The sequence below is a fragment of the Frieseomelitta varia genome, unplaced genomic scaffold, assembly GCF_011392965.1.
Source record: "Frieseomelitta varia isolate USP_RPSP 00005682 unplaced genomic scaffold, Fvar_1.2 scaffold_810, whole genome shotgun sequence".
Lineage (NCBI taxonomy): Eukaryota > Metazoa > Arthropoda > Insecta > Hymenoptera > Apidae > Frieseomelitta > Frieseomelitta varia.
In genome coordinates, this window is record NW_025110602.1 from 2,162 (window position 1) to 28,187 (window position 26,026).

The 26,026-nt window shown below is 36.9% G+C and overlaps 1 protein-coding gene and 1 long non-coding RNA gene across 2 annotated transcripts; both read left to right on the plus strand.

The window, feature by feature from the left end:
* Nucleotides 1-941: 941 nt before the first annotated feature.
* LOC122536200 lies at nt 942-2,603 on the plus strand. The gene is made up of 2 exons (XM_043668367.1): nt 942-1,408; nt 1,694-2,603. Exons 1-2 carry the CDS (start codon nt 1,334-1,336, stop codon nt 2,489-2,491), a joined length of 873 nt encoding a protein of 290 aa, XP_043524302.1. The 5' UTR covers nt 942-1,333; the 3' UTR covers nt 2,492-2,603.
* Nucleotides 2,604-24,585: 21,982 nt separating this feature from the next.
* Nucleotides 24,586-25,746, plus strand: LOC122536201. Its single transcript, XR_006308357.1, has 4 exons — nt 24,586-24,899; nt 24,984-25,051; nt 25,133-25,196; nt 25,387-25,746. It is a non-coding gene; the product is annotated as an uncharacterized LOC122536201 (long non-coding RNA).
* Nucleotides 25,747-26,026: the final 280 nt, after the last annotated feature.

Below are 26,026 nucleotides of genomic sequence, written 5' to 3' on the forward strand. Positions count from 1 at the left end.
CATTCTTTTTATTGTTAGAATTATCTTTTTTTTTCGTTTTTTGGTGTCCTTATTTTGCCTCTCCTTCTCGTCGAAACATCATTGTTGTTCTTTTTATTATTGGAAATGAATAAATTTGGCGTCGAAACATTTTGTATACGCAGTCGTAAAATACTCGACTGTTCCCTATGTGAAATAAACGTACGGTGACGTTTTTTTTTCTTTTTTTTCTTTTTTTTTCAAAGTTTAATCCCACAAAGCAATATTAAAACGTGGAAGATTAGCATAGTGTATACGTTCTATGCGACGAAAAAAAAAAAAAGATTCATTCTTTCCCCTTGCGTATGGAAATGCGATGAAATTTTTCCCTGTGAATCACCGAGACTCGGTGTGATCACCGTTTTTTCAATATTATCAGAACATCGCCGCTATTCGTTCTATATTTTTATTGAAATTTCAGGCTGCATTACTTCTTTTCTTTCATATCCACTCCCCATGTTTTAATACATTTCTCTCAATTTTTCTATATTTCAAATGTTTCATTTGGTCACCAGTTCATGAAACTATTCGAATACTTGTAGAAATTTTCTATGAGTGTGTTCTGTATCTCTAATGCGAAACATTTTGAAAATTGGCAGTTTTGAAACATACATACGCATCCAAAAACAGGATATTTCATGCAAACTCGCAAAGGTTACAAAAAAATACACAGACAATGAATTAACTACTTGTAATTATATTGATAAGACTTAATATTCACTGGGGTCGTCTTTAATACTTATTACAATGTGCTACAATGTAAATTAACAATTTTTTTTGCTAAATATCAATATTCACGGCGAATGCCTTGTAATTTCTATATTTTTAGACTGGTTAATACATTCGTGAATCACTCACTACAAAATACTAACAATTTGATATAAGCATAAGCAGTTATGTAAAAATTTTTTATGGTAAGCGTTCGAATACATTTACAAGCCGCTGTCCTTTTACGTGAAACGAGACTCTATCACGGATATGTATTAAATTTGGAAACGTCAACGAGATGTCCAAACAGGTTACAAAACTCTTCATTTCGATTCGGTCACGCATATTTCCATAAACAAATGACAGGTTTTTGTAGTCTCGCGTCGCGACGTAAAAATCGATCCATAGACCGCGCCAGGTCTGACGGTGTCGGGTGTTTGACCGACTTTTATAGAATTAATGAAGAGAAAAAAACTCGATTGAAAATGTATTCCGTCGGCATCGTAAGCCACGAAGCGATGAAGACGTTCTGGCCGGAGAAAACGGACGAGATTTTAGCCTTCTCATAGAAACTGAAAATACAAAGACATTCGTCAAGTTTTTTTCCATGGAGAACATTTACGCCCTGTTTCTCACTTTAATCCTAATGTTTCCTATCATCGTTCAGCTCCAAATGTTAATCGTATGTAATTGATCCACATGAAATTTCTTCTCTTTTTTGTAATGTTTGTAGAGAAAATTTTGTAGTCCGAGTGATTTATTAGAGGTTATCGCGTCTTTTAAATTTATTTGAGTATGTCGTGATTCTGTGAATTAGATTTTCACATACGTATTAGAAGTCCGTAGTTTATTTGAATTTCCGTGAATTTCCGTAAATTTCCATGAACCTCCGTGGTTTAATAAGACTACATAGAACTTCAGAAAATTCAAATCACTGAAGTCACGATAAATTATACTTCCTCCACAGGCAGATCCAAGAAAGCTATGCACAATTTTCCATTATTACGCGACCGACCCAGAAACCGCCGACAAACCACCCGCTTCCAACATACTGCAACACTATCCCAAAGAATCTACGGTGTTCAGCGTCGCCAGCTCCGATTCCAAGATATCGTTGACCAACTTGAGAACCGTTTCATCCTGGCCAGTGATACCGACTCAAACGTTACCGATCGTTGACTCAGCGGCCGAGACAGAAGGCAGACGTACGAGCGGAACTCGAGCGAATGTGGTCGCGAAATATTCTTCCACGTTCGTGAAAACCGATCAGGTTTTGCCTGTCGTCGACATCACGTGGAATTACAGCTCGTATCGGTTCAAAACGTTCCAGGCGTGCCTACGGGATTGTTACGGGGACAGATATCCACCAGGTGAAGTGGTGTTGAACTCGATGCAGCTGAATCTGTTGGATTCTCACACGAACGTCCCGCTGAACGTCGCCGGTCTGTTCGATTTCCTGAAGGAGGAGAGCGAGCCATGTTTGAACGTCGTGTCGAAGAAGCTGGAAATTGAGTATCTTAATCCGTTGGATCACTTTGTGACGAAACAAACCGACCGGCCAGAGACTGTCGAGAGATTCACGGAAACGGATGAGCAGGATCGCCGGTACAATACGGCCGAGAGCCAACAGAAGGACGCTATCTGGCCCGTAATCACCGGCGGAGAAAAGAATCAGCCGAATCGAAGATCCTCCAGGAAGATCGAGCCCCCTTGCAAATGCTATTTGTCCTCGTCCCGGCGTGTTTGCGGGACGAATGACTCTTGATCGGAAGAAGAAACGTACAAGACGATTGGAGAACACGGGGGATCGATTAGAGAAACTGGCCTGATTGGGGAGAAAGTTCGCGAGAAATATTCGTCGCGAGAGATATTACCTCTTCGAGAGTTTTCTTTCTTCTTTTTGTATATATATATATATATATATATATATATATATATATATATTTTATTTTGTCACGTGGATGAGAAAGATGATTCATTTTTGATGATAATTCACTCTTCATGAACATATTTGTTCATAGTATCTACTTTGTACGCGGCTTTTTTTTAATGATTTTTCTTTGACAAAACATTGCTCTAGGTAATTTAAATGAATAAACGCGATTCTTATGGTGTTCTGCTTAATAGTATAGTATTCTTAAATAGTATAGACCGTAGGTAACTGTAGAAGAACGAATCGTAATTCGTATCGATCATGCTCGATCCTATGTTTTTGCCATCTGAGACTAACTTGTTTAACTTTATACTCGGATACTCCTTTCAAACTTGTTTATCATGATTCTGGAATTTTAATATCTTTTTGGAATTTAGATCAATGATCCAAACTCTTCTAATAAGTATGAAATGGACATTACAAGTAAATATCCTGATTTATGTGCTCACGGTCCAAAGATACTTATAGTGGTTGAAGGTTAATTACATTGTGATGAATCCGTTCAATCAACGTGATTAAATTACACGGTATCGGAGTCCGTATCGTTCTAGTATTGGCGGAAGACCAGGTTTGGCCGTGGGCGGGATCAACGTTGGACGTGACAATGACGTTAATATTCACTAATGACAGATATACACAAGGGCCACGTGTGTATTCCGGCTTCGTCGTCAGAGGATGGAGTTTCATCGGCGTCCGTTTTGAATAGAAATCTGTAATCGGTAGGAAGGATTAGATAGAAAGGGAGTTCCCACAGGATAGCTTCCTAGGAATTGCGTCTATTTATTGATCGTCCGTTGCATCGGAATACACGAACCTTGGCCTCCATCCACTTTTGGCTCGTCTTTCCCTTGTCTTTTGTTTCCCTCGTCGTCCTTGAATGGTAACCAATAATTTCGAGAATTCTGGTAGTACCCAAAATAGAAGACAGTCAATTACATCTAATTGGCGGGCTGAGAATTTTGTAACGTAAGACTGAACCATGAAAATTGTTGCATTGGACTGCAACATATTTTTTAATCGAAGGGATTAATTAATGGTTCAAAAAAAATCTTCATCATTCGTAAGTTCGTCTAGTAATTCCAGATTCTCCAATTTCTTACAATTTGAGCTACCTTGCGCGAGTGAATTAATATTATTAGTGAAATTCTACGAGTTCGATGAACAATACTAATGAGATATTAATCGGACGTTAAAAATAATAATAATAAAAATTGCAGCAAAGAAATCTATAACTTACAACTCGTAACTCGCCGATTTATCAATAGTTGAATTCCTAAATTATTGCGCAAGAGGGCCGTGCTCGAGATTTTTTTACAATTTTTTCCACGAACTATGATCTCGGTATCAGTATCGATCAAGCCGTCACACTTGGATGATTCGTACCATCCGGCCTCACGGTGGAAAGTCGCTGGTCGAAGATGAGAATTAATTGCGTTCGGGAGAACGATTATCTGTCAAGGAATTGAAAGGAAAGGGCCCGGAGATAGATCAGTTGTAGGAGGGAAAAGCGTAGTTTTCCTGGCTGTGCTATTAGCTCTTAAGCTAAGCCGGAAATTCCAGACCGGAAACCGGCAGTCGCAGCTCGGCTGGATACAGCCGGGGCAAAACAAAAAGATTGAAACGAGAGGGTGGCACGGTGCAAAGAGAAAGGAGAGAAGGTGAAAGATGGAAGGGTGAGAGTTGCGCGAGGAAAGAAAAGGATTTATTGTGGATCCGGCATCGAACGCGTACTCCCACGTGGTCGGAATGCCGATAGTTTGTTTAACGCCTTCTATAGACTTCCTGGGAAGTATTCAATTAAAGCCAGCCTTCATTATTGCCTCTCTGACGGAGATACCTCTCTGATGCTGTATCACCGATTACGTCGCGATTTCTCCGTACTTGTTCTTTGGAAATGACAGAAATCTTTTTTTGTCATACTCGTAGTGCCGCTACATTTGCCTACTTTGTATCTCATTTCTTCTCGATACAGTAGTTTCTCCTTTTTTCTTTTTTATTTATTATTTTCCAAAAATCACGAAAATACTAGAAATTATTCCAAACTTGGCAATGTCCAAGAGATGCTTTTTGCTGTTCTGATAAGAAATTCCACGAAGCTTGTACATTACTTTCCATTATTCGCAACTGTTACCTCACGACAGCTTCACGGGGAATTTGAATTTTAAAGCGCATTCTTGCGCGATACCTGTGCATCATGCACAAAGGGAAAAAAAGTCACGTTCCTTCTTTAACCCTTTCTGCTCGCAGCAGTCGTTTCGCACGTCACGCGTTGCATCGCGTCTCAGACACGTAACCGTAGATTCCACACATCCGCGCTCCTATGAATTTTCATCACGATACTTCATGAAAACCCATTTGGACTCGTACGCTGTTTACTTTTTCTACTGGAACCGTGCACGAAAGAAAAAAAAATGAAAAAATATCCGTAAATGGAACTCGGCGAATCTGCTTGAGTTTAAACGTAATTGAAACTTTTATTATTATGATTCTTTGCTCTTCTTTGACCTGCGTTCAAGAGTTTTATAGACGTCTCGCAACTTTTACTCTCGTTCGTAACGAAGAGTATCGAACGCTTTAAGTATATTAAGAACAAAGTTGCTCGGGAGTGCAGAAGAAACTGATTAGTAAATCCTTAATCTCAAAACGAGAGAAAAATCGCGAGTATATGAGATTTAAAAGAAGTTTCCCTGATGTAGCTTGCAACTTCTTTTTTGGATTTTCGAAACAAACCCTCCCTCAGCCTCAGACAGTTTGAATGCCAGGTTGATATTATAGCTCGATGCTAATTGACAGAGATACTAATTGCAAGTAGTTAACGTTCTGTCACCCGCATCATGAAAATTTCGCGCGCGTAACGAGACGTTGCGCGTAATGGCGTAGTGGCAGCGAGGAATAATCATGGCGCGTTAGAGGTGAGTTCGCCGCGGTAAAATCCGATTCCGGGCAAGCATCATGGGGGCTAAGCGTCTCGAAAATTTGAGCACGCCGTCGAACGAGGTTTTATCGGGTTTCACGGCGGGGGAGCTGGCGAGAGGCTAGAGAGAAAAACGAGAAGAACGCTGGAAACATGCAGGAGGCGGCAATAGGATTTCGTGACAAGTCGATTTGCCGTGGAGCAAAGTTCTCGGATTCGTCGGCGTCTTCGTCTTTCACGCATGCTTTCCAACAATGTCTGCGGGGGAAAATTCGCGCCGTTCGATCGCGGGGAAATGGAATTGCGATAATCGGACGTGAACCCTGTGTGTTCTTCGTTCCGTTACTTTTCTCCGAAAGCAAGCCCCAGGTTTAGAATTTCGTTTTCGACAATTAACGTTCATACGTTTGTAGCAAATCGTGTCGTCAGCTTCTACTATTTGTTTCGAAATTAATTTAAAATTAAATCAAGTGTCATTCTGTTCGTACGTTCGAAAAATCGGTATCATCCTAACGAGGCAGGTGTTGAGAAATGCGAGCGTGGTAGCGATTGCAAGCACTTGATCGCCGGCCGTATTTATAGCGAGCGTTCGGAAGGAAGCGGGGATCGAACGGCTCGCAATTAAACCGCGGTCTGGTGTGCAGGATTCACGGAAACTCGAACGATACGCGTGCAAGTACGATTGCGCCCGCTGAAGGAGGTCGGCTCGAAGGCCGGGCGAACTCATTTCGCGGGCGCAACTTTATGGAGATCGATGCTTCGGGAAATAAAAGCCAGGCTATAACCTCGAGTGCCTGGTGGACGGCCGATTCTCCTAGCCGTCGAAGGATGGAGTGCCGCGAGGATTTGCCTATTCCATTACGGCTCCACCTTTCCCCGTTTCCGATTCCGATATCTTCCTCGAGGTTGGCCCCGTTCGCGGAAAGCCGTCCCGCCGTGGCGTATAGTCAAACTTGCCGATGAATATAAATGCCAAGGGCAACGCGGGGGCGGCGACTTAATGCCGCTGTGAACGGGACGGGACGGGACGGGACGGGACGGGACGGGCCGGCAGCGACTTCCGGCGGAATCATCAATCTCGCTTCTTGCCCGTTTGCCTCTCCGCTCGTATCACGCGGATCGTTGTGCAGACGTGATTGTTGAAGGGATGGATAGGTCGATCCACGAGTTTCATTGTCGGATAAATCGTATCTCTGGCTTCGTGTGCTGAAATTATTAGGCTGTTTACGAGGTGTTTGTATAAGAATTGTTCGAAATGTTTTGGCGAAGACTTTAGAAGTTATAGCTTCTCGTTATTTCTAGCTTATTGGATCGAGAAAGCTTTTTGAACGCACGCTTTTTTTTTGTGAACGTATTGGAAGTTTAATTAAACGTGCAGAAATATGTAAAGTATTCCTTGTAATATATAGAAGGTGAAACAAATCTTTATTTAAATTTGTATTTACAGAGGTATGAATTTCGGAAAATATTCGCAATATAATATTTAATAGTGGATGAATTGTATCGTAGGCTGAGCTTTTCTTCAAGAGAAAAAAATATTGATTTTCCCGCCGCCCCTTCAGGTTTATTTTTACACGACATGTTGAACATGTTTTTTTACGCAACGTGTCTGAATTCTTCGTTGATTTTCCACGGACGACGTTTTAAAAATCGAAAGACGAAGAGAAGAAAGCACAAAGTTGAAGGCGGTGTGCATGCTTTGTTAACGTACGTCGTTTAGCAAACTGAATGTGAAAAAGGGACTGAGAGAGGATAGCGAGTATAAAAAGAAGAGGGAGATGAAGAGGGACACGTGTTTTCTTGCTGGACAAGCCGATGGACATGTTGGTAAAGCTATCTTGCTGATGTTGCCTTAGACACGATAGGACGAAGGGTCTATGTATATGAAGGAATCGATAGCTAACCGAAAACTTGCGGAAATAGGGATTGATGGATGGCCATCGACTAGAGAGTGCGAAGGGCGTTACGTACGCTTCACTGAAACAACTTTCCAAACAGTCAATTTCGTAAAAACTTTTCCTCCCTAGAAATTACGAATAATTTTAACGTCGTACAATTATATCTTCCGATTTTTGAGAAATTTTCGAACAAGTGGAAATTATCTCTCAATAGAGAAATCTGTAGTACAAAAACTAAAGATTCTTATATTATTATTATATATATATTATAATTATTGCATATCTTTCGGATAAATACAAATATTGTGTATTGTTCTTTAAAGTATTTCTTTTTTGAAAAGTTCGTTTATGTGTTAAGAAAAATAATAATATCTACATCTATCTGAAACCTTGACGAACCTTGCATTAGCGTGATTTGATGTTCGTTGTTTTTATTTACCTTTTCCGTTTCCAGAATGGTTTCGTCCACTTTAAACACCGTGTCCATATTATGTAATATTATTATACAATAATATATACTCTGTAAATGTCATTCGACTTTCCTATCACTTTTGTCTGAGTAATTCCTAAATAGTCGCCTAACGCGGTATTGGATCTCTAGTCCCAGGATGTTGCTCTGCTGCTTTCCGAGTCGAATCCGTATTTTTCTCGCGACCTAATGCTCGGAGACACTCCGTTTCACCTGGTGTCTCATTCCCTTTCCTCTTGGCCGTTCGTCGCCGTCCATCGGTGTCCTTTTAATCTTTTCCAAAGATTCGTTGATACTACCGTCTCGATACTACCGAAGGATATCCGTGCGAACGTGTTGGTCGCTCGACACGTTTAAACGGCTGGGGAATCAGTGACTTCACAAGGGAAAGAACTCCGTCAACTGTCCCCAGACAAAGAGGACGCCTTCGAAGGGGATGAGACAAACCTTGTTTCTCCTTCGACCCTGTCCTGCGTTTCGTTTCAATTTCTGTCCCGTCTTTACGTCTTTGCTTTCTCGTTCACGGGAATATTTTACAACGAGCTTTTGAGCAATACCTTAACCTGCAATACCTGCCAATTGCGGATGTTACAAGATGATGGATAGTACAGATACTTGGGAAGGGATTTTATCGAGTTGTTAAAGCTTGTTCAGTTCTTTGAATCGAGATTTTTATTAATCGACGAAAATACGGACGAGATATGTGATAGAAGACACATTGACAGAGAAATGTCACGACGTTGAATTCTTTTTCCTAAGGTTACCTTGGGATTTATTGGATATTATTTTTTATTATATTATCTTATTGTTATTTTTTATTATAATTTTATTATAATATTTTTTATTACAATTGCTTTGCAATAAATTATTTGTAACATAACTAAAAGAAAAGTTGCTTCTCAAAAATTTGCATTGCTCTTCACACTAAATGTTACAAGTGCTTTCCATCAAATATATTCTACATTCTTTGTGTACTGTGTATACGTATATACGTATCAATATGTATAATTTAGTAATTGTCTGTAGCAGTCTAATTGTGGATACGGATTTTAAAGCGTACGTACTTCGATCGTGGACGATGTCTTCCTCGTAGATTACCGGGAAAAGACGGCGTCGAAATCAAATCGCCCAGGGCACTCAGTCTGCTAAACTTCGCGATTGATCGTTATTAAACTAACTCGTTTCACCATTAATGGCGGCGTAAACTTGATCATTGGGCAAATTTATATAGGTTTTCGGATTGTCTCGCGTGAGCAACCATCGTTTTCATCACTTCTGCTTCCTCAATTCGTGAATAACGCGAATTTCACGGAGGGTCGGCGATAATGGCGACGAGCGATAGAAACGAAATACTCACTCGAAAATGCGCTTCCGATTTCTTGAATTCTATCATATAATTACTTCGAGTAATGCAAGTTCCTGTAGAGGAGCGACGCTTTTTTATAAACCTTTATAAAATTATTTCTATAAACCTTTATAAAACTATTTTCTTTTTTATAAAATATATTTCTCTTTTTATTTTCTTTTTTTTAATTAAATTCTCTAACATTGTAACTTAATATTAACTCTCCGTTACTTGAACTTGAAATTCATGTATTTATCTATATTTATTATCTCATCATTGTTTTATTGTTATTTTAATTTATTTAAATCGAACATTAACAACCAAAATTTCATTTCTTTTTTTCACAGTGGATCAGTCACGTTTAATTCGCGTGTAATCTTTCATTCCGCAGTCTGTAGAAACATTTTAATCTGTAACGTCTAACAGCAAGTGTTAGTTTTCTCAGTCTTTGAGAAATTTGATTTAATATCGGGAAGGTATCTCGATCAGAGAGTGCCAAAATTTGGTAAAGGGAAGAGTCGGAAAGCGACGAACGAAAATTTTCAATTTTACTCCGTCCTCTTCGTTGATAATCGGAACGCGAGGTATCGTGAAGGAGGTGAAGGGATGGCCGAATTCCGTACTAGATCGAAGATAATGGCAGCGATGAGACGGAAGAGAGTCGATCACAGAAGTCACTTATCGACCGAAGGAAGTCGTTTAACGCTTCGTTACGAACGGAATTCCTTCTTATTTTATCTATCGCCTCCTTCTTGCCGAGCAAAGAGAATGACAGAACGAAATTGGCATATTGGCAACTCGTTCTTTTATTATTTTTCTCATTGATCTTACGCCACAATTCTGAATCATCCTGTACATTATGTACGTACATTTAACAGACAAGTTGCACTTTCTTTTTTAGTTAAATCAACTTTTGTATTAAGTGTATTGTAAAGAGCATTTTTTTTTTCTTTTTTTTAACTTTTCAATGAAATACGTATGAAAGATACGTTGTAATTGCAATTCTGCATTGGTTACTGGCTATACTGTGCTACGTTTATTGCATGTTTTGCACGTTATTTTCAAACAATTATGCAAATGCCCGGGGTATCGTACGTTTTATCTCCGTTATAACAGTTTGTCTGTATAATTTCCGCGTTAAGAGATTAAAGTTCACAGATGAAAATTTCGTACAACAAACGAACGAGATATTTCAGAGTAACGCATTTTTATTTCGTACTTTTCATTTTACCGATGCAAAGTAATCACGCTTTCTACAAATAATTACAATTTTCGCGCCTTTGGTTATTTCTGTAATTAACATAAATCTCCGTTCGGTCGTCGAATTTCACAAGAATTCGAATTTGCAAATCAATTTGCGCCGATGGCCCTTTTCACGCTGCCCAATTTTTCCCAGTCGGCGAAATTAAATCAAACCTTGCTTCTCTTTCCAGCTGAAATCAATCGTTCCATTCCCTAATCCACAAAATTTCCCGAGTCCACTTCTTCACTTGACGCGAATCAATCCAACCAACTGGCTATGAATAGGAGAAGGGGAGGACGTAAGGAGAAAAAGAATCGAGGTTGTGAAAACAGAATCAAGATGGCTAAGCCGATGAAGCCTCTTCATTTCGGTGGACCCTCAATCTGTTCGCGTAAGTTCCACTCTCGACTGTTATCTTATCGATTGACTTTATTACCTAAGTATACTCGGTACGTGAGTAGCTCGAGGGAGAATTGGTCGATTCCGTGCCAGACACTGAATCGGACATTGCCTGCCGTTGTGTCTAGTCATAGCGCGCCAGATGAATGGTACTTTATGACACTATTCTCGTTCCCACGTTCCGTACATGCATTCGCCATTGTACGAACAATAGTTTCTCCATCGAAACTTTTCGTTAGTCGCGTTTCAATATTGCGTTCTTATTTATACATCTGTGAAAATAGACGAGAGACGGAAATTGATGGCCGAAGTTAGCGACACAAGTGGTGTTAATATCGTCGATTTGACAGAAGAATGATGCGTTATGATTCTTATTAATATTTGGACGTTATTATAATTGAAAGATTGTTACTCTACGTGTACATTTGTTTAGAATAGTGTTATTGAATCAATTGTTTCTTTTAATACGTGGAAACAGTTACTGCCGTCGATGGAAACATAAATTTCGAACAATGAATAGATTACATTAATTCCATTAATTCTCAGACACGTGCAAAAATTGATTTTCACAGTGAATTACTTTATTCAACAAAATTATGCTTGCCTTTCAATTACATTTTTTTCCCCCAATTCTAAACTCTGAAAATTCGCCAAAAATATATATCAGAGAAACCAATTTACTCAAGAGCGAAAAGAAGGAAAAACAGAGAAGTCCACCCACTCGCGCGAAAGAAAAACAAAAAAAAAAAAAAAGAAAATCCACGCCACACAAAAGAATCGCGGAGAAGTCGGTGAAAAGAAAAGGTTCTCGAGCGTTTCACCTCGAGAATTGCTCGTTTTAATCGCGGACGACGATGCAACGAATTAGTCGTCGTTCCGTAAACCCTTTCTTCGCCACGTGGCTCGAGTCAACGAGCTTTCAGAGGGTCGAGAAAGCTTGAAAGCTGGTCGCGAGGTGCGAAAGCGTGCTCGAAGTATCGAGAAGGTGGTCCCAACCGGAGAAAGAGCAATGGAAGACGGGTAGTTGGACGAAGATGGATACGAAACAGCGAAAGGGAAGAGAGAGACTATATAGTCGTTGATGGAGGCGGGCGAAGGAGTATTCTCAGGGAAAAACACGTCTTCGTCTACTTCCCGAGCGGAGCAAATTCTTTGTGTTTTCAAATTAACTTAGCCCATAGAAAAGCTATGCACCTGAACTTTTTCTCCTCCTCCTCTCTCGCTTTCTTCGAACGCTTTTTCACCCTTTCGTCTATCAACCCCTATTCTAGTTTCAGTTTCTTTTTTTTCTTTCAGTAAATTTGTGGCAATCGTTTAAGAAAAATTGCTCCTTTCATTTTATCTATAATTTTTATTAAGTTTGTCATGATTATTGTTTCTTGCAACTTTCACGCGTCTTTGTTATAAAGAAACAATTTTTATTTGCTTCTCAACTTACGTTCTTGTGAAATTTTGCCGTTTAGGTATTTGTTTCTTCAGTAAATTTGTGGCAGTCGTTTAGGAAAAATTGCTCCTTTCATTTCATTTATAATTTTTATTAAGTTTGTCATGATTATTGTTTCTTGCAACTTTCACGCGTCTTTGTTATAAAGAAACAATTTTTATTTGCTTCTCAACTTACGTTCTTGTGAAATTTTGCCGTTTAGGTATTTGTTTCTTCAGTAAATTTGTGGCAATCGTTTAGGAAAAATTGCTCCTTTCATTTTATTTATAATTTTTATTAAGTTTGTCATGATTATTGTTTTTTGCAACTTCCACGCGTTTTTGTTATAAAGAAACAATTTTTATTTGCTTCTCAACTTACGTTCTTGTGGAATTTTGCCGTTTAGCTATGCAATTGTTGTATACGTGACATTTTCAAAGAAGATATTTCGTTGGATAATCCTTTTCATCGTATTAAGGAGATAAGTTTCCAAGAGGGTTCTAGCCTACGTTTTTGGGATAGACGTTAGAACATGGTATATTTTTTGCATGCAACTGACATGATGTACATGAAAGGACGCATGTGACGTGACGATACCAGATTTCAGGCTCTTAGGTTTCGCGTTTATATTCAAAGGTCCATTAGCGAAGCTGCGTTAATTAATATTTAACTTCCTGTCTGAAGCAAAGGGTATTTATTACGCTTTGTATCAGGTGTCTGTAAACTATATTCGGGACGTGGTTATGATAGCTTACTTTAGTTAATTTTCATTGTGTACATAGACCCAGAGTCGACCGGTATTCCCTCCCTCTCGCTCCTGTTTTTAGAGAGTTACTTTGCCTGATTTTCTATCGATAGTTTCGATAAACAGGCTCGTTCGGCAACAAATCGCCTACGGTGAACATACATGCACAGCTACATTCACAAATAAATGCGTCCCTCTTTCAGGGGTGCTAAAAGCGAATTTCTCTATCACCAAGTTTCGTAGCATTAAATTCAGAACTTATTTATGCTCAAGAGGGATGGTCTCATGTTTTTTTCTACATTTTAATTTCCAAATTTTAAATTCGATACCTGGACTTTCCCTAGAATTCGTCAACTTTAAACTTTCACAGGCTACCGTTTAGCACTTCGTGTTCTCGTAACTTCGAAAAATTTCATTCTATCGAAATTCCCTCATCGTCTCTCCGAGTTTCGAAGATCGTCGGTTGCCAATCTGCGAAATCTCTAATCGAAAAGTCGCACGAACGGGGACCCGTTACACGAATCACTTCGGCCACTTTGGTAATTTCGGCTGGTTTCTACGGCGAAAAGTTTCTAGAACAGAGAGATTCACGTAGCTATTTCACGGCCGAGGATCCTCGTGCGTCGTGAAATCGCTTTGAAACCCGTTTACCCTTCGTCTGGTCGTTCTGTGACTTGTTGTTAACACTGTGGATTAATCGGCGTCGCTCAAGTCTGGATGAAAATTCTTGTTTACCTAATTAATTAAATTTCCATATTCGATGTGTGTCTTGCTAATGAAAGGATGCAACGTCACCGACTTGGCGGCAAAGGCTCCGCGCTTCGCTGAATATAATTCCGGTCAGGACGGAAATGTACTGCCAATTTTCCAACATCGTTCGAGTGTTTGCCCGGCGGCTTGGCCACGGACATTCAAACCGAGTACGGCCACGTCGAAATGCTTGATCTTTCCGCACGACGAATGCACCCGGGACTTCTGGATTTACGTGCTCGCAGTTTCGAAATATCAGCGAACAGTCATTGAAACGCGACCGCCAGTCTGAGTTCTTCCCCCTCGCTTGTCAACTTTCCACGCTCCTCCCGCCTCCCCATAATTACTTCCTCTCCTCGAAGAAGTTTCTAATAACGTTCATCTTATCCCCTTTGATATTCTTATAGCGTATGCATAAAAGGATGGTGGAAAATTAAACGCTGCGGAGCGTGAAGAGCAGCCATTTTGGTTGCGACGTTTACGGGAGTTCGTCAAGTGGTTATGCCTTGCTTCTGGGTCTGATACTGTCGGGGTGGTACTTAGTTAATGAAGTTTAAAAACTAGCTGAGATTAAAAATCGTCCTGGCGTTTGTGGTTTTAGAACTTTCCCAAGGGAGAGTGTGGTTTTCACGGTTTGATTTTGAAGAAGTAAAAGATTGCTTTTCTTTTGTATTGAGTGATAGGTGTGTTTGCTTTACTTAATTTAAAAGTGGAATAATTAGAACAAGTATACTTCTCATCCTCCCATTGAAATATGTCGTTGATAAAAGATTGAAGTAATTTTGTATAATTGTTTTTATTTAAAATGTGTAGTTTTTTTCTGATACAAAATCAGAGATATACTTTTCCTTCCCCCAATGAAACGTGAAGTATGTAGCTTTAAAAGGTTCACGTAATTTAATAGTTATTTTTGTTGAAAAGCGTGTAGCACGCTGGCGAAGAAATTATAATGTGACAAGGAAACTGCAGAAATTGATTTGAAATAAATGTGTACATATATAATGGAGTCTTGGACGCCATTCTCTCCTTTATAAGATTAAATCTCGCGCACGCTGTACACAACGTAGTGCCGTGCGGAAAAATACATCGACCGAGAGTTTCATCATCTTGCGAAGATAAAACCGTCTCGAGAAATCTTGGAAATCGATCGGAGTTCCATCGATGGAATTTAAGAAAATCTACTCGAACTATTGGGAGAAACAATGCAAGGAAAATGAAAGGAAGAGATGAGTTTCAGGCTAAGTATCATCGAACGTATCCTCCGCGTGTTGTTCCTCATACTGGGGAAAGGAAACCCAATTTTAACAAATTTCATTTATCTATTCGCGTTGTTACCAGCATATTTTAAAAACAATCAAACTGATCTGTTTCAAGTTTATACTCTTTATATCTTCAAGTATATCTCAATAAGTATATCTCAAACAAGTGTGAATCATACAAACGGTAAATCATTAACATAAGAGAGCCCACTGAAAATAATTACAGAAAGTATTTGCGAGAAACACAGGTGTGTTATTGCAATCAAATGTATTCGCCATTATTTTATTTCGGTAAATATAGGTAGGCTTTTGGTAAAATTTTATAAACCGCCACGATCACGATCGCAGAAGCTTTTATCCCAATCAAAAAATTTTATTGAAACCCGTTCTACTCGTTATGACAGAGCCCACGTATTAAGTGTATACGTAACAAAGCACATAGAATCGAAAACGCGTAACACTTAGCCACCTTGAAACCGGCGGCGCGGGTCGAAGCGAGTCAACAGAGAGGTCGGCGTCGTCGTTGCTTTTCACACGGACGGGAAGCATGAATGACCCATGGAAAGCGACGAGACATTTGTACGGCAATCAGGACGAAGCACGAGGAACCATTCAAAAGCTGTGGGCTTTCATCGCCGCCTTACAAGTTCCACCACTTTCCGTTCCCGTCGCAGCTTTCTCGCTGTATGTCTGGTTCGTCGCTCTTTTCCGCCCCTGCGTTCGCCACTCTTCAAGCCCTTCTTTCGCATTGGGCGAATCACCCCCTCCCCCCGCCTAACCACTCTTCCATCCCTGTTTGAGCCGCGCCGAACTGTATATAAAGTGGCGCTACTAAATTGGAAACCGCAGCTTTGTCGATGCTGTTCTCATCCTCTTCTTTTTCACCTTGCCTGTTTCTTTCCCACCGTCGCTGTGCCTTCCTCCCTTTTCGCTTCCTCTCCCGCTTCAAGCCCGGCCGATGGTCAGGATGGATCGTTGTTAGAGTTGACATTAGGGCTGGATTTATTGGCCTGGCCGGTTCTACGGACTTCTTTCGGTGTCGGTCGACCGAAGGATTCAAGGGTCGCCGAATCCCACCAGTGGAAAATTCGTCTGTTCCGACGCTTTGATAACTTTTTTCCTCGCGCCTCGTTGCGCGAATCCTCCCCGTTCTCCGCCCGGGTTTTCCACGTCCGAGTTGCGGTTTTCTAATTTCTCCAAGTCTCTTCCCAGTGGCCTCCAGATGTTTCTCCATTTCTCTCTCTCTCTTTTTCTTCCTGCGCATTTCTTTTTCTCTTCTTTCTCCTTTAATATTGTAATGGACGTCGAGAAAAGAGAGAGAGAGAGAGAGAGAGAGAGAGGATGTTGCGTTACATTAAGGTTGATAATGACGGCTTGATTTTATTAAGCGGAGACTTGCCACAGTTGAGCAATTGCCATCCCCAGTTTACGTCGTTTAACCTGAAAATATTGATCGGGACTATTTGATATTTGACGAAATGTTGATATAAAGTCAAATTCAAAATATTTATAAACAATTGGTTCGAATATCTTTCAAATTATAATTCTGTCATTGTTTTCAATATTGTGTCGACGAATTTATGGATTTATGGTAATTGAACAAGAGCTAATCGCTATAAATATATATATATATATATATATATGTATTAAAATTTCGAGTCGACGAATTTATGGATTTATGGTAATTGAACAAGAGCTAATCGCTATAAATATATATATATATATATATATATATATGTATTAAAATTCATTATGTTAGATCTGGTACTCTACCATAATCTAACAGTTTCTAGCGAAATGTTGAGCATCGGATTTAGTTACGATCAGATTGCAAAGCTTGGTAAGGGTCAGGGAGAACGTCGATTTCCACTGTGGATGAGTATAGATAGATATCACACCGATGTATTTGATATATGAGAAGTCCGACTTACATGGAATTAATTAAGATTATCCCGCATACGTCAAGTACCATCGTTTGAAAATGTCTGATAAGGATTTATCCGATCCCTTGCTGTTGCACGTATAATATCGCGAGATTTATTGGATTTACTCTTGCCGAGAAACAAAACTGAGGCGTCATCTGCGGGGCAATTACACTAATTCTTTTTGAAAAAGGATTTTTTAACTTCAGTTTTATAAATAAAAATCCCGTTTAATCTGAAATTGGATCTCCGATTTAACTTTAGTTTAATCCTTGGGATAACCAACCGAGCTTGATCCAATTGTGGATTCATTTTGATTTGTCTTCTGGTTTGACTTTAACTTCAGCTTTATTTTGGTTAACAATTCAAATCAAATGATTTATGAGAACTTGGATACATTCTGTGTTTTGTATTATAATTTGCATATTTTTTATCAGTTAATAGTAAGATTTAATTGTAAAACACGTCCGAGTCTCAACGATTCAATCTGATCTCAATTCGTCAAGTTTTCAACTTGTTTTCGAAATTCATTTTGATATGACGATCTTTGAACTGAATTTTGACTTGATCTCGTCCTTTGGCTTTGATTTCAATCAGAATCCAAGACGATCTCAACTTGATCTCGTTTCGATCTCGAAAATTTATCTGAACCTTATCTTGATTCCAGATCGAGCTGATCTCTTGAGTTTCTATCACAGTATGGAAAGTTAGTAATCAATATGTCTTCCTCCAAAAGAAAGATGTTTTCTTTCACGTATATCGTATTGTTCAGCATGTGTATCCAATCGAAACTTCTACGGTTCTTTCATCATGCAATCTTTATACATCGTGTATCCTTCAAAAGCATCGTGGAAACGTCTGGAACGACGCTCGAACAAGAACTCATTGAACTTTCTTGCTTTCGTTTCTTCTCACTCGTTGACTTCGACGATCGAGCGATGGAGCGAAATTCTACGACATCTTGAGAGGGGAGAGGATAAAAAAAAAAAAAAAAAAGAAAAATAAGCACACGTCTTTCCTTGAGACTTTCTCCGCGGATTTTATCCGGCGATATTATAACTCTCGGGGAAAGGGGCTGCGTTCTCGAGTCGTTGGAAGAATGGCGGTATCGACGTCTTCGGATTAAAGTTAATCCAGTTGAATCGGCATTCTCGTGGAAACCACCGACGCGGTGCACTTTAGTTGATTGCTTGATTTAACGTAAACGGAGGCACGGTCCATGGAGGAGAGCGGCTGCAAGACGAGTCGGAAAATGCGCTTTGCTTTGTCTGTCCCTCGTGATATCACCTCGTGGTCTTCACCGTCTCTCTCGAGCTTTCGCACGCCAACCTTCCTCGTAAGACATTCGTTTCCACCTAGAATATTATGTAGAACAATATCAGGTTAGAATTAGAACTAGAACATTTACGTGGAACAATACGTGTGATAATAGATTCAATTTATCCAGTAATTAATAAGTATAGAAAGCGTTGCAAATATATAGCGCTCTTCAATACTTAAGTGCTACAGGACGATTTGTGAGACCCATCTTACTTCCCCTTTTGCATTATTTTACACTATATTAGTTGTATTAGCTGTCTTTATTGTGCATCTTTCGATCTGTTATTGTCCAACCACGCTTACTTTTGATCTTTGTTGAATGTTTATTATACGCAACGATACAATAAATATAAATGTTTAGTACACTTGAAGATTAAAACTCTGTCATCTGTCCGTGATAAATAAAAACCGAGGTATATCTGCAATTTGATATTTTTTTTTTTTAATCAAGCTTTATATGTCAGACGAGGACGCTGGTGGTTTTTCCAAAGAAGAAGATTCTTAGGATATAGTATATAAAGACGCGAAGATGCACGATTAATTTACGATCGATAAGTCGCAATTTAGGTAAATGCTCGGGCTGTAGTGGCAACAGTAACGAACCGGGACGCGGAATAAGTGTTCCTCGCGTTCGTGGCAATCTCCGAGAGTGAAAGATGTCTTGGGAATGGATAGAATATATTCCGCGAAAGTTCCGATGGTACGGAGGCTGCCTTGCTGGAAAAATTTCTCCCTCGATAGATTCCGCGCCGTTCATAGAATACTTGAAGATGGTTGCTCTCTTTGTAACAAAAGAAGATACAATCAGAAGGTCTCCCACTGTGTCCTATACGTCACTGAACGTTTTCACCGACGTGAAATCCACGAAGTCCACGAAGTTGAAGTTTTCTCAAAACAAATAAAACATCCATTTCCCGTGGAGGTCGTAATCGAATTAAGATTAACTTAGCTTAATTAAGATCAATCGAATTTTAATGGAGATTAGTTAATCAATTTTCACATGCGAGAGAATCTGACCCTTTCTGAGTGGACAGTTCAAAAGTAACAAAGACGGATTAACTCGGGAAAAATATATTTTTAATAGAAACGTACTAAACAATGCATAAAAAAAAAATTGCACGTCCCCACGTAAATATATTATTGAGTCCGACATATAATAATTTGGGTAGCGAGTCAAGTGATCTCTATTCTCGCGATTTTCCCCCCCAGCGTAATGCCTTTCGATGCCTTTTGCGTGCAGGCTGGCTCGAAAAATCGAGGACATGGCGTCAGATAACTAGGAGACGTATTGGAATTCTGGAAAATTCAGCCCTGGGATTTTTCCCCCATGCTCGGTTTTGCGAATCACACGACCCAGCCGCCTGTTTCGGAACTGGGGCAACGACGAAGATGTCGTCGTACGTGATTGAATATCGATTATGTGTCGAGACTTCTTCTAGCTTGGTGGTGTGGTTGGACGAGGACACACCATCGGGCACGATCATCCCAAGGATCCACGAAAAAGAACGATTGTCAAGCGAACGATCCGTGAAACCCTTTTCTCTGGGCACATCTATGGCTGCGTGGTTTTCCACCTATAAATTTCACGATTCTCGCTCTCTTTCACACTTCACCAGTTACCATCGATTGTTTTTCGCCAATTGATCCTCGATTATTCTTCGTTGATAATCGAATTTCATTGATAAATTGGTTTTTCAGCACGGTTGTCATGGTGTCGATTTTTCTCGTCCGATTGAAATTCGGTGGAATGGAGATGTTCGTTCCCTGATTGAAATTTAATCGCGTGTATTTAACGTTGCAGGCGCAAGGATTTCTTTCTGCATAGAAAGATGCACATAACTTTGGTGTATTATTCAAGTCGGGTGGATGCAGAAGAAGATCAAGATCGTCGGAAATTCAGACGATTTTCCTGTAGTTAAATATTCAAATTGTAAGCTTCCCCTCGAATTTAAAATTCTATTTTACTCTGCAGCTTTTGTATCAATGTAGTACTGTGCGACCAAGTAATTTATTTCGAACACATCGTAAGAATTTTCCAAAGACATTGACAAATGGTTTAAATCGAACGATAGCACCTTGTAAATATTTATGTACTTGTTGCAAATCGTTAAATACCTATTGTAAATAGTAAATACTTGTTATAAATTCTTGTTTCTCTTTTCTCTTTTCTTTTGATACTTTTTGCCAAAATCAACCTGAAAGCTCTTAAACTTTGAGCAAATTAAGTATTCTTATAAACCTCCGAGAGATTCCGTAGTTTCCAAAGCGAAATTTCGTCAGTACGACAAGGAGAATTGTAACTGAAAAAGGGAAATCCTACCAAATTGATTCGCAGTTGTTAAACAACTTGCTAAACAATTGCAAGTTCTTCGAAGTAGACCAACATTAACGAGTATCGACTTTAGAGTTCGTCAAACTTCAAATCGCGTTTTGGTTCTTCGAGACAGAATTTCCAAAGAGTATTCTTTATAATGTTCACGTACGTGATAGAAAATTAAAATCTTTAAGATCAATATTAGGAAAGATACAAGCGATATTTAACTATTTTTTATCAAATTTATATTTAGTAAAAAGTTGCAGTAGAAAATTGATATTAAATGGATAGCGCGAGTCTTATCTTTACCTCTCTAAAATATTTACCGAATACTCAGTATCAAGTGTTTAACTTTCGACACTGTCATCTATTGTAAAACTTAAACATCACGCTTAACTCTCTGTTGCGAGAGTATTCCAGGTCTCTTCGGGAGATTCGTGTTTGCAGTTAACGTTATCTGTAGAATCATGTATCGTTTGACTATTTAGTGCATTTTAATGAATCATAATTTGAAGAAAGAGTAATTATTTATTTAAATTCCACATTCTCTATAACAAAATTTAAATAAAAATTACAATTTTTAAGATCATGATTGGCCATGAAAAACAATTGTTCAGTGATGGACAAACTTTTTTTTCAGCGATATGTGTGAATTTTTACAATATTCGAAGAAAATTATTCACTTTTACATTTTCTGCATGATATAAAAATAAATATTTTTGAAAGAAATGAACTCAGGATTATTAAAATAGAGACTTCGCGTTTTGAAATAAAATTAATTGCTTTACAATTATCTTTCACAATTTGAAGTATTGACAATTTTTCATCTAGTGTATGAATATTTTCATTTCTTTTTAAGAATTTCTCATCAATTTTGTGTATTTAATTTAGACTGGAGTTTTTTATTTTTTATTTAAAGTTAATATTTCGTGCCAAATACGCGCGTATTAGGTTTAAATTAATTGAAGATTACAGCGCCACGACGGTGAAACATGGAATATACTTCCTACGATTCTCGAATCATGATCGATATTTCTCACGATCGATTTTTAAACGGGAAACATGGCGGAAGGGAGGACGCCTCATCTGTAAAGAAGAAAGTTTTATTTTATTTAAAGAAGAATCATCCAGAGAGATCATTTAAAAGTTCTTATGTAAAATGTAAATCAATAATTGCTGGATTTGTGTTTGTATTGTGAATTTTTAAAATAAAACATGCATTTTTGGCTTCAACTCAAGGTAAGATTTAACGAAATAATTATTACATATAATTTTCAACAATTAAAGAAATAATAGCATATAAACTTTTAAATAGCACATACTATACCAAAAGTTATTTATAATTTTATACCAAAATTTAATATTCATTCTAACCTGTACAAATATTGTGACTTTGTAATATAACTACTTTTTCATGATATATATAATATGCTTTTGTTTCTATTGTAACATTTTCTATTCATTTGTTGATTCTTTAACCTCATACTGCATAATTCTTAACAATTCCAATACTAAATCCAACAATAATTTATTGAGGATGTACGTATTTAATGACTAAAATAATAATTCTACTATATAATGTCACAAAGTTTCTTATGTCTCAGTAAAATGTTGACAATTTTTCATCAAATATGAACTTTTTCGTTCTTTTTAAAGAATATCTCATGAATTTTGTGTATTTGATTTAAAACAAAATTTTTATTCCATTTTTTATTCCAAGTTATGATGTGAAACACGCGATTACAGCGCCACAACGGTGAAACATGGAATATACTTCCTACTATACTCGAATCTTGATCGCGATATTTCTCACGATCGAGTTTTAAACGGGAAACATGGCTGAAGGGAGGACGCTACATCTGTAAAGAAGAAAGTTTTATACAGAAGAATTATCCAGAAAGAAGTATTATTCAAAAGTTCTTATGTAAAATATAAATCAATAGTTTTTGGATTTGTATTTGTATTGTGAATTTGTAAAATAAAACGTGCATTTTTAGTTTCAACTCAAGGTAAGATTTAACCAAATAATTATTACATATAATTTTCAACAATTAAGAAATAATAGCATATAAACGTTTAAACAGAACATATCATGTTAAAAGTTATTTATAATTTTATACCAAAATTTAATATCAATTCTAATCTGTACAAATATTGTAACCTAACTCAAATCTTGTAATATGACTACTATTTTTGTATGATGTATATAATATGCTTTTGTTTCTATTGTAATATTTTCTATTAATTTGTCAATTCTTAAACTTTATACCGCATAATTATTAACAATTCCAATACTAAATCGAACAATAATTTATTGAGGATGTACGTATTTAATGGCTAAAATAATAATTCTTCTATGTAATATAACAAAATTTCTTATGTTCCAGCAAAGTGTTGACAATTTTTCATCAAGTATATGAATTTTTTCGTTTTCTTTTAAGAATATCTCATGAATTTTGTGTATTTGATTTGAAATAGAGTTTTTAATTTTTTTATTCCAAATTATCATGTGAAACGTGCGATTACAGCGCCACAACGGTGAAGTATGGAATATACTTCCTACTATTCTCGAATCTTGATCGATATTTCTCACGATCGAGTTTTAAACGGGAAACATGGCTGAAGGGAGGACGCTACATCTGTAAAGAAGAAAGTTTTATACAGAAGAGTTATCCAGAAAGAAGTATTATTCAAAAGTTCTTATGTAAAATATAAATCAATAGTTTTTGGATTTGTTTTTGTATTGTGAATTTTTAAAATAAAACGTGCATTTTTAGCTTCAACTCAAGGTAAGATTTAACCAAATAATTATTACATATAATTTTCAACAATTAAGAAATAATAGCATATAAACGTTTAAACAGAACATACTATGCTAAAAGTTATTTATAATTTTATACCAAAATTTAATATCAATTCTAACCTGTACAAATATTGTGACCTTGTAATTGACACTCATTGTTTTATATATATATATACACACACACACACACACACATACACACATATTTTATTATATCTTTTTACACATACACTTCTATTATTTGTTGATATTCATATTATGTAATTCTTAACAATTCTTATAATTGTATTAACAATGATTTATTGAGAATATACATATTTAATAGTTATAATAATAATTTTACTCTGTAATATAATGAAATCTGTCTCGTATGCTTTTTTAATAGAATCTGAAGCTGATCTGATTATCGATTCACTTTTACATATTTGCCTTCATTTGACATATTTGTTCTAACTTTTGGTTTCTTTTTGTGCAGGTTATTCCTTGGTTGCAAAGATAGCATAGAATACTATGATCAGTAATGAACAATCTGATGAATTTCCATGGAAAGTTGGTAACATTTTATTCATTTTAGACAACATTTGGTGTACAATTTATATATATTTGGAATACAACTCACAGCAATTTTGTAATTATATGATATACAAAGATGAAAATAGAACTGATGAAATCAATTAATATTTTGTTTTGAATATGGAGATCGTAGTTTAATAGTATATGCTTTTGAAATGAATATATACTCTTGTATTAGATTATTAAATTCAAAATTTTCATACTTTACTATACTATACTTTGCCATAATGTACTTTTTCCGAACGCTGACACGCAATTGAACGATTCAGAGCAAAATTTCACAAGTATATAATTTTTTATACATGTTTAGTTGTGAAATTTTGATTTGTGCAAACATTTTCGAATATTTATAATATATGACAGGATATTACTAATGTGTATACTTCACTTTAATAACGAATATTCAGAACATAATTTCTACAAATATTATATACATAATAAATAATATTATACAACTTTATAATTTCCAGCTAATATCTTTGCATATTCAAGTTTATGATCATTTTCTAAAATAAAAATAACAGTATTTTCTAAATGAATATATCCTTTCCTCTTCTGCTTCTAATCAGCTTTATTTTCAGAAAATTTTTGTGACCGCGCGCAATGCGGTCGGTAGAGTCAGTGTCTGTTGCACAATGTGTATTTTAATATTTTTCTGAGCAAAATTAGCTCTCATTAAATTAGATTATTAATTCATTTAAATTATAATTCGCAAAGATAGAGTCAGTGAGTTCGCCTACTGTTACTTAAACGTGCGCGTAGTGTTTTATTTTTCTTTTTTAGTATTTTATCTTGTTCAATATTCGTTTCCGGTATTAAAGTGAGTGCTCAAGGGGATAAGGCGTCTCCAGAAAATCAAGATCGTAAGTAATTTTATATATTATACTTCAATTTCCTCAATTTTTCAAATTTGACAACAAAATATAATGTTTGATGTTTTGTTACAGATGTTTCATAGCATCAACTTGTTGGTATATTTTGGGGAAAATCCAACGGTAACTCTAAAGCCAAAAATGTAAGAATCTCTCATTATCTCCAATTTAAGATTTTGCTTTGCTTTTAAACATAAATTCTAATGTTTAGTATTTTGTTACAGATTTTCTACAATCTCCACTTCCCTTAATCTTTTGAGGCTCTTATGATGCTTCAAAAGCAAAAATGTATGTACTTTAGTATGTTGTATTTGAATTCTGTTATCTATAGTATTCTTTCTATTAAAGTCGAATGTAAAATTATAATTATAAAATAAAAACACTTCAAATTATTAGTCCGAATTTCTATCATTATTAAAATTTAAATTTTCACCAATAACACTGTGTCTTTAGGAACGAAATATTTTATGTTTTTTAGGATATTTTTCACGGCATTCACTTCCACCATGGGTATCTAGTTAATGAGGATCTTCACGATAACTTTCTCTGATTTAGTGCAGCATCGATAATAACGTTCTTCACATCTGTTGCGTGAGTCGCATGCATTTAAGTTCCTCCGGTTACTCAATCATGTCGTAGGACGAAAGGTCCGAATCGGCACGTGTGACTGGTTGTCTACATAGAATTTTTGATGAGCATAGTGACCGCGGATATTTTTTATATCCGTGAGTAGTAACATCTTTTTCAGGTTTTTTATGTGTTAGATCAGGATAGGGCTTCTTGCACATCGCGATTTTAACAATTAATTTGAACATATACAATTACAGTAATTACTTGTAAAATCAAAATATATTCAATGTAAATGTTTGTAAAAGCAAAATATTCATATTAATATCAACATGAATAGATAAATTATTATTAAAATGATTTCATTTGAGCATTTCGTAGTAGAGAAGACGGATATCCTCCGACTTCGTTACTATGAAAGAGGCAGTTATTACTTGTTAATATACTGAGAATATATTTTGATAATTAATAACTAATAATTGTTATGATAATCAATAATTTTTAACTTTATCTTCCCTTTTATAATAGTATTAAATATTGATAAAACAATG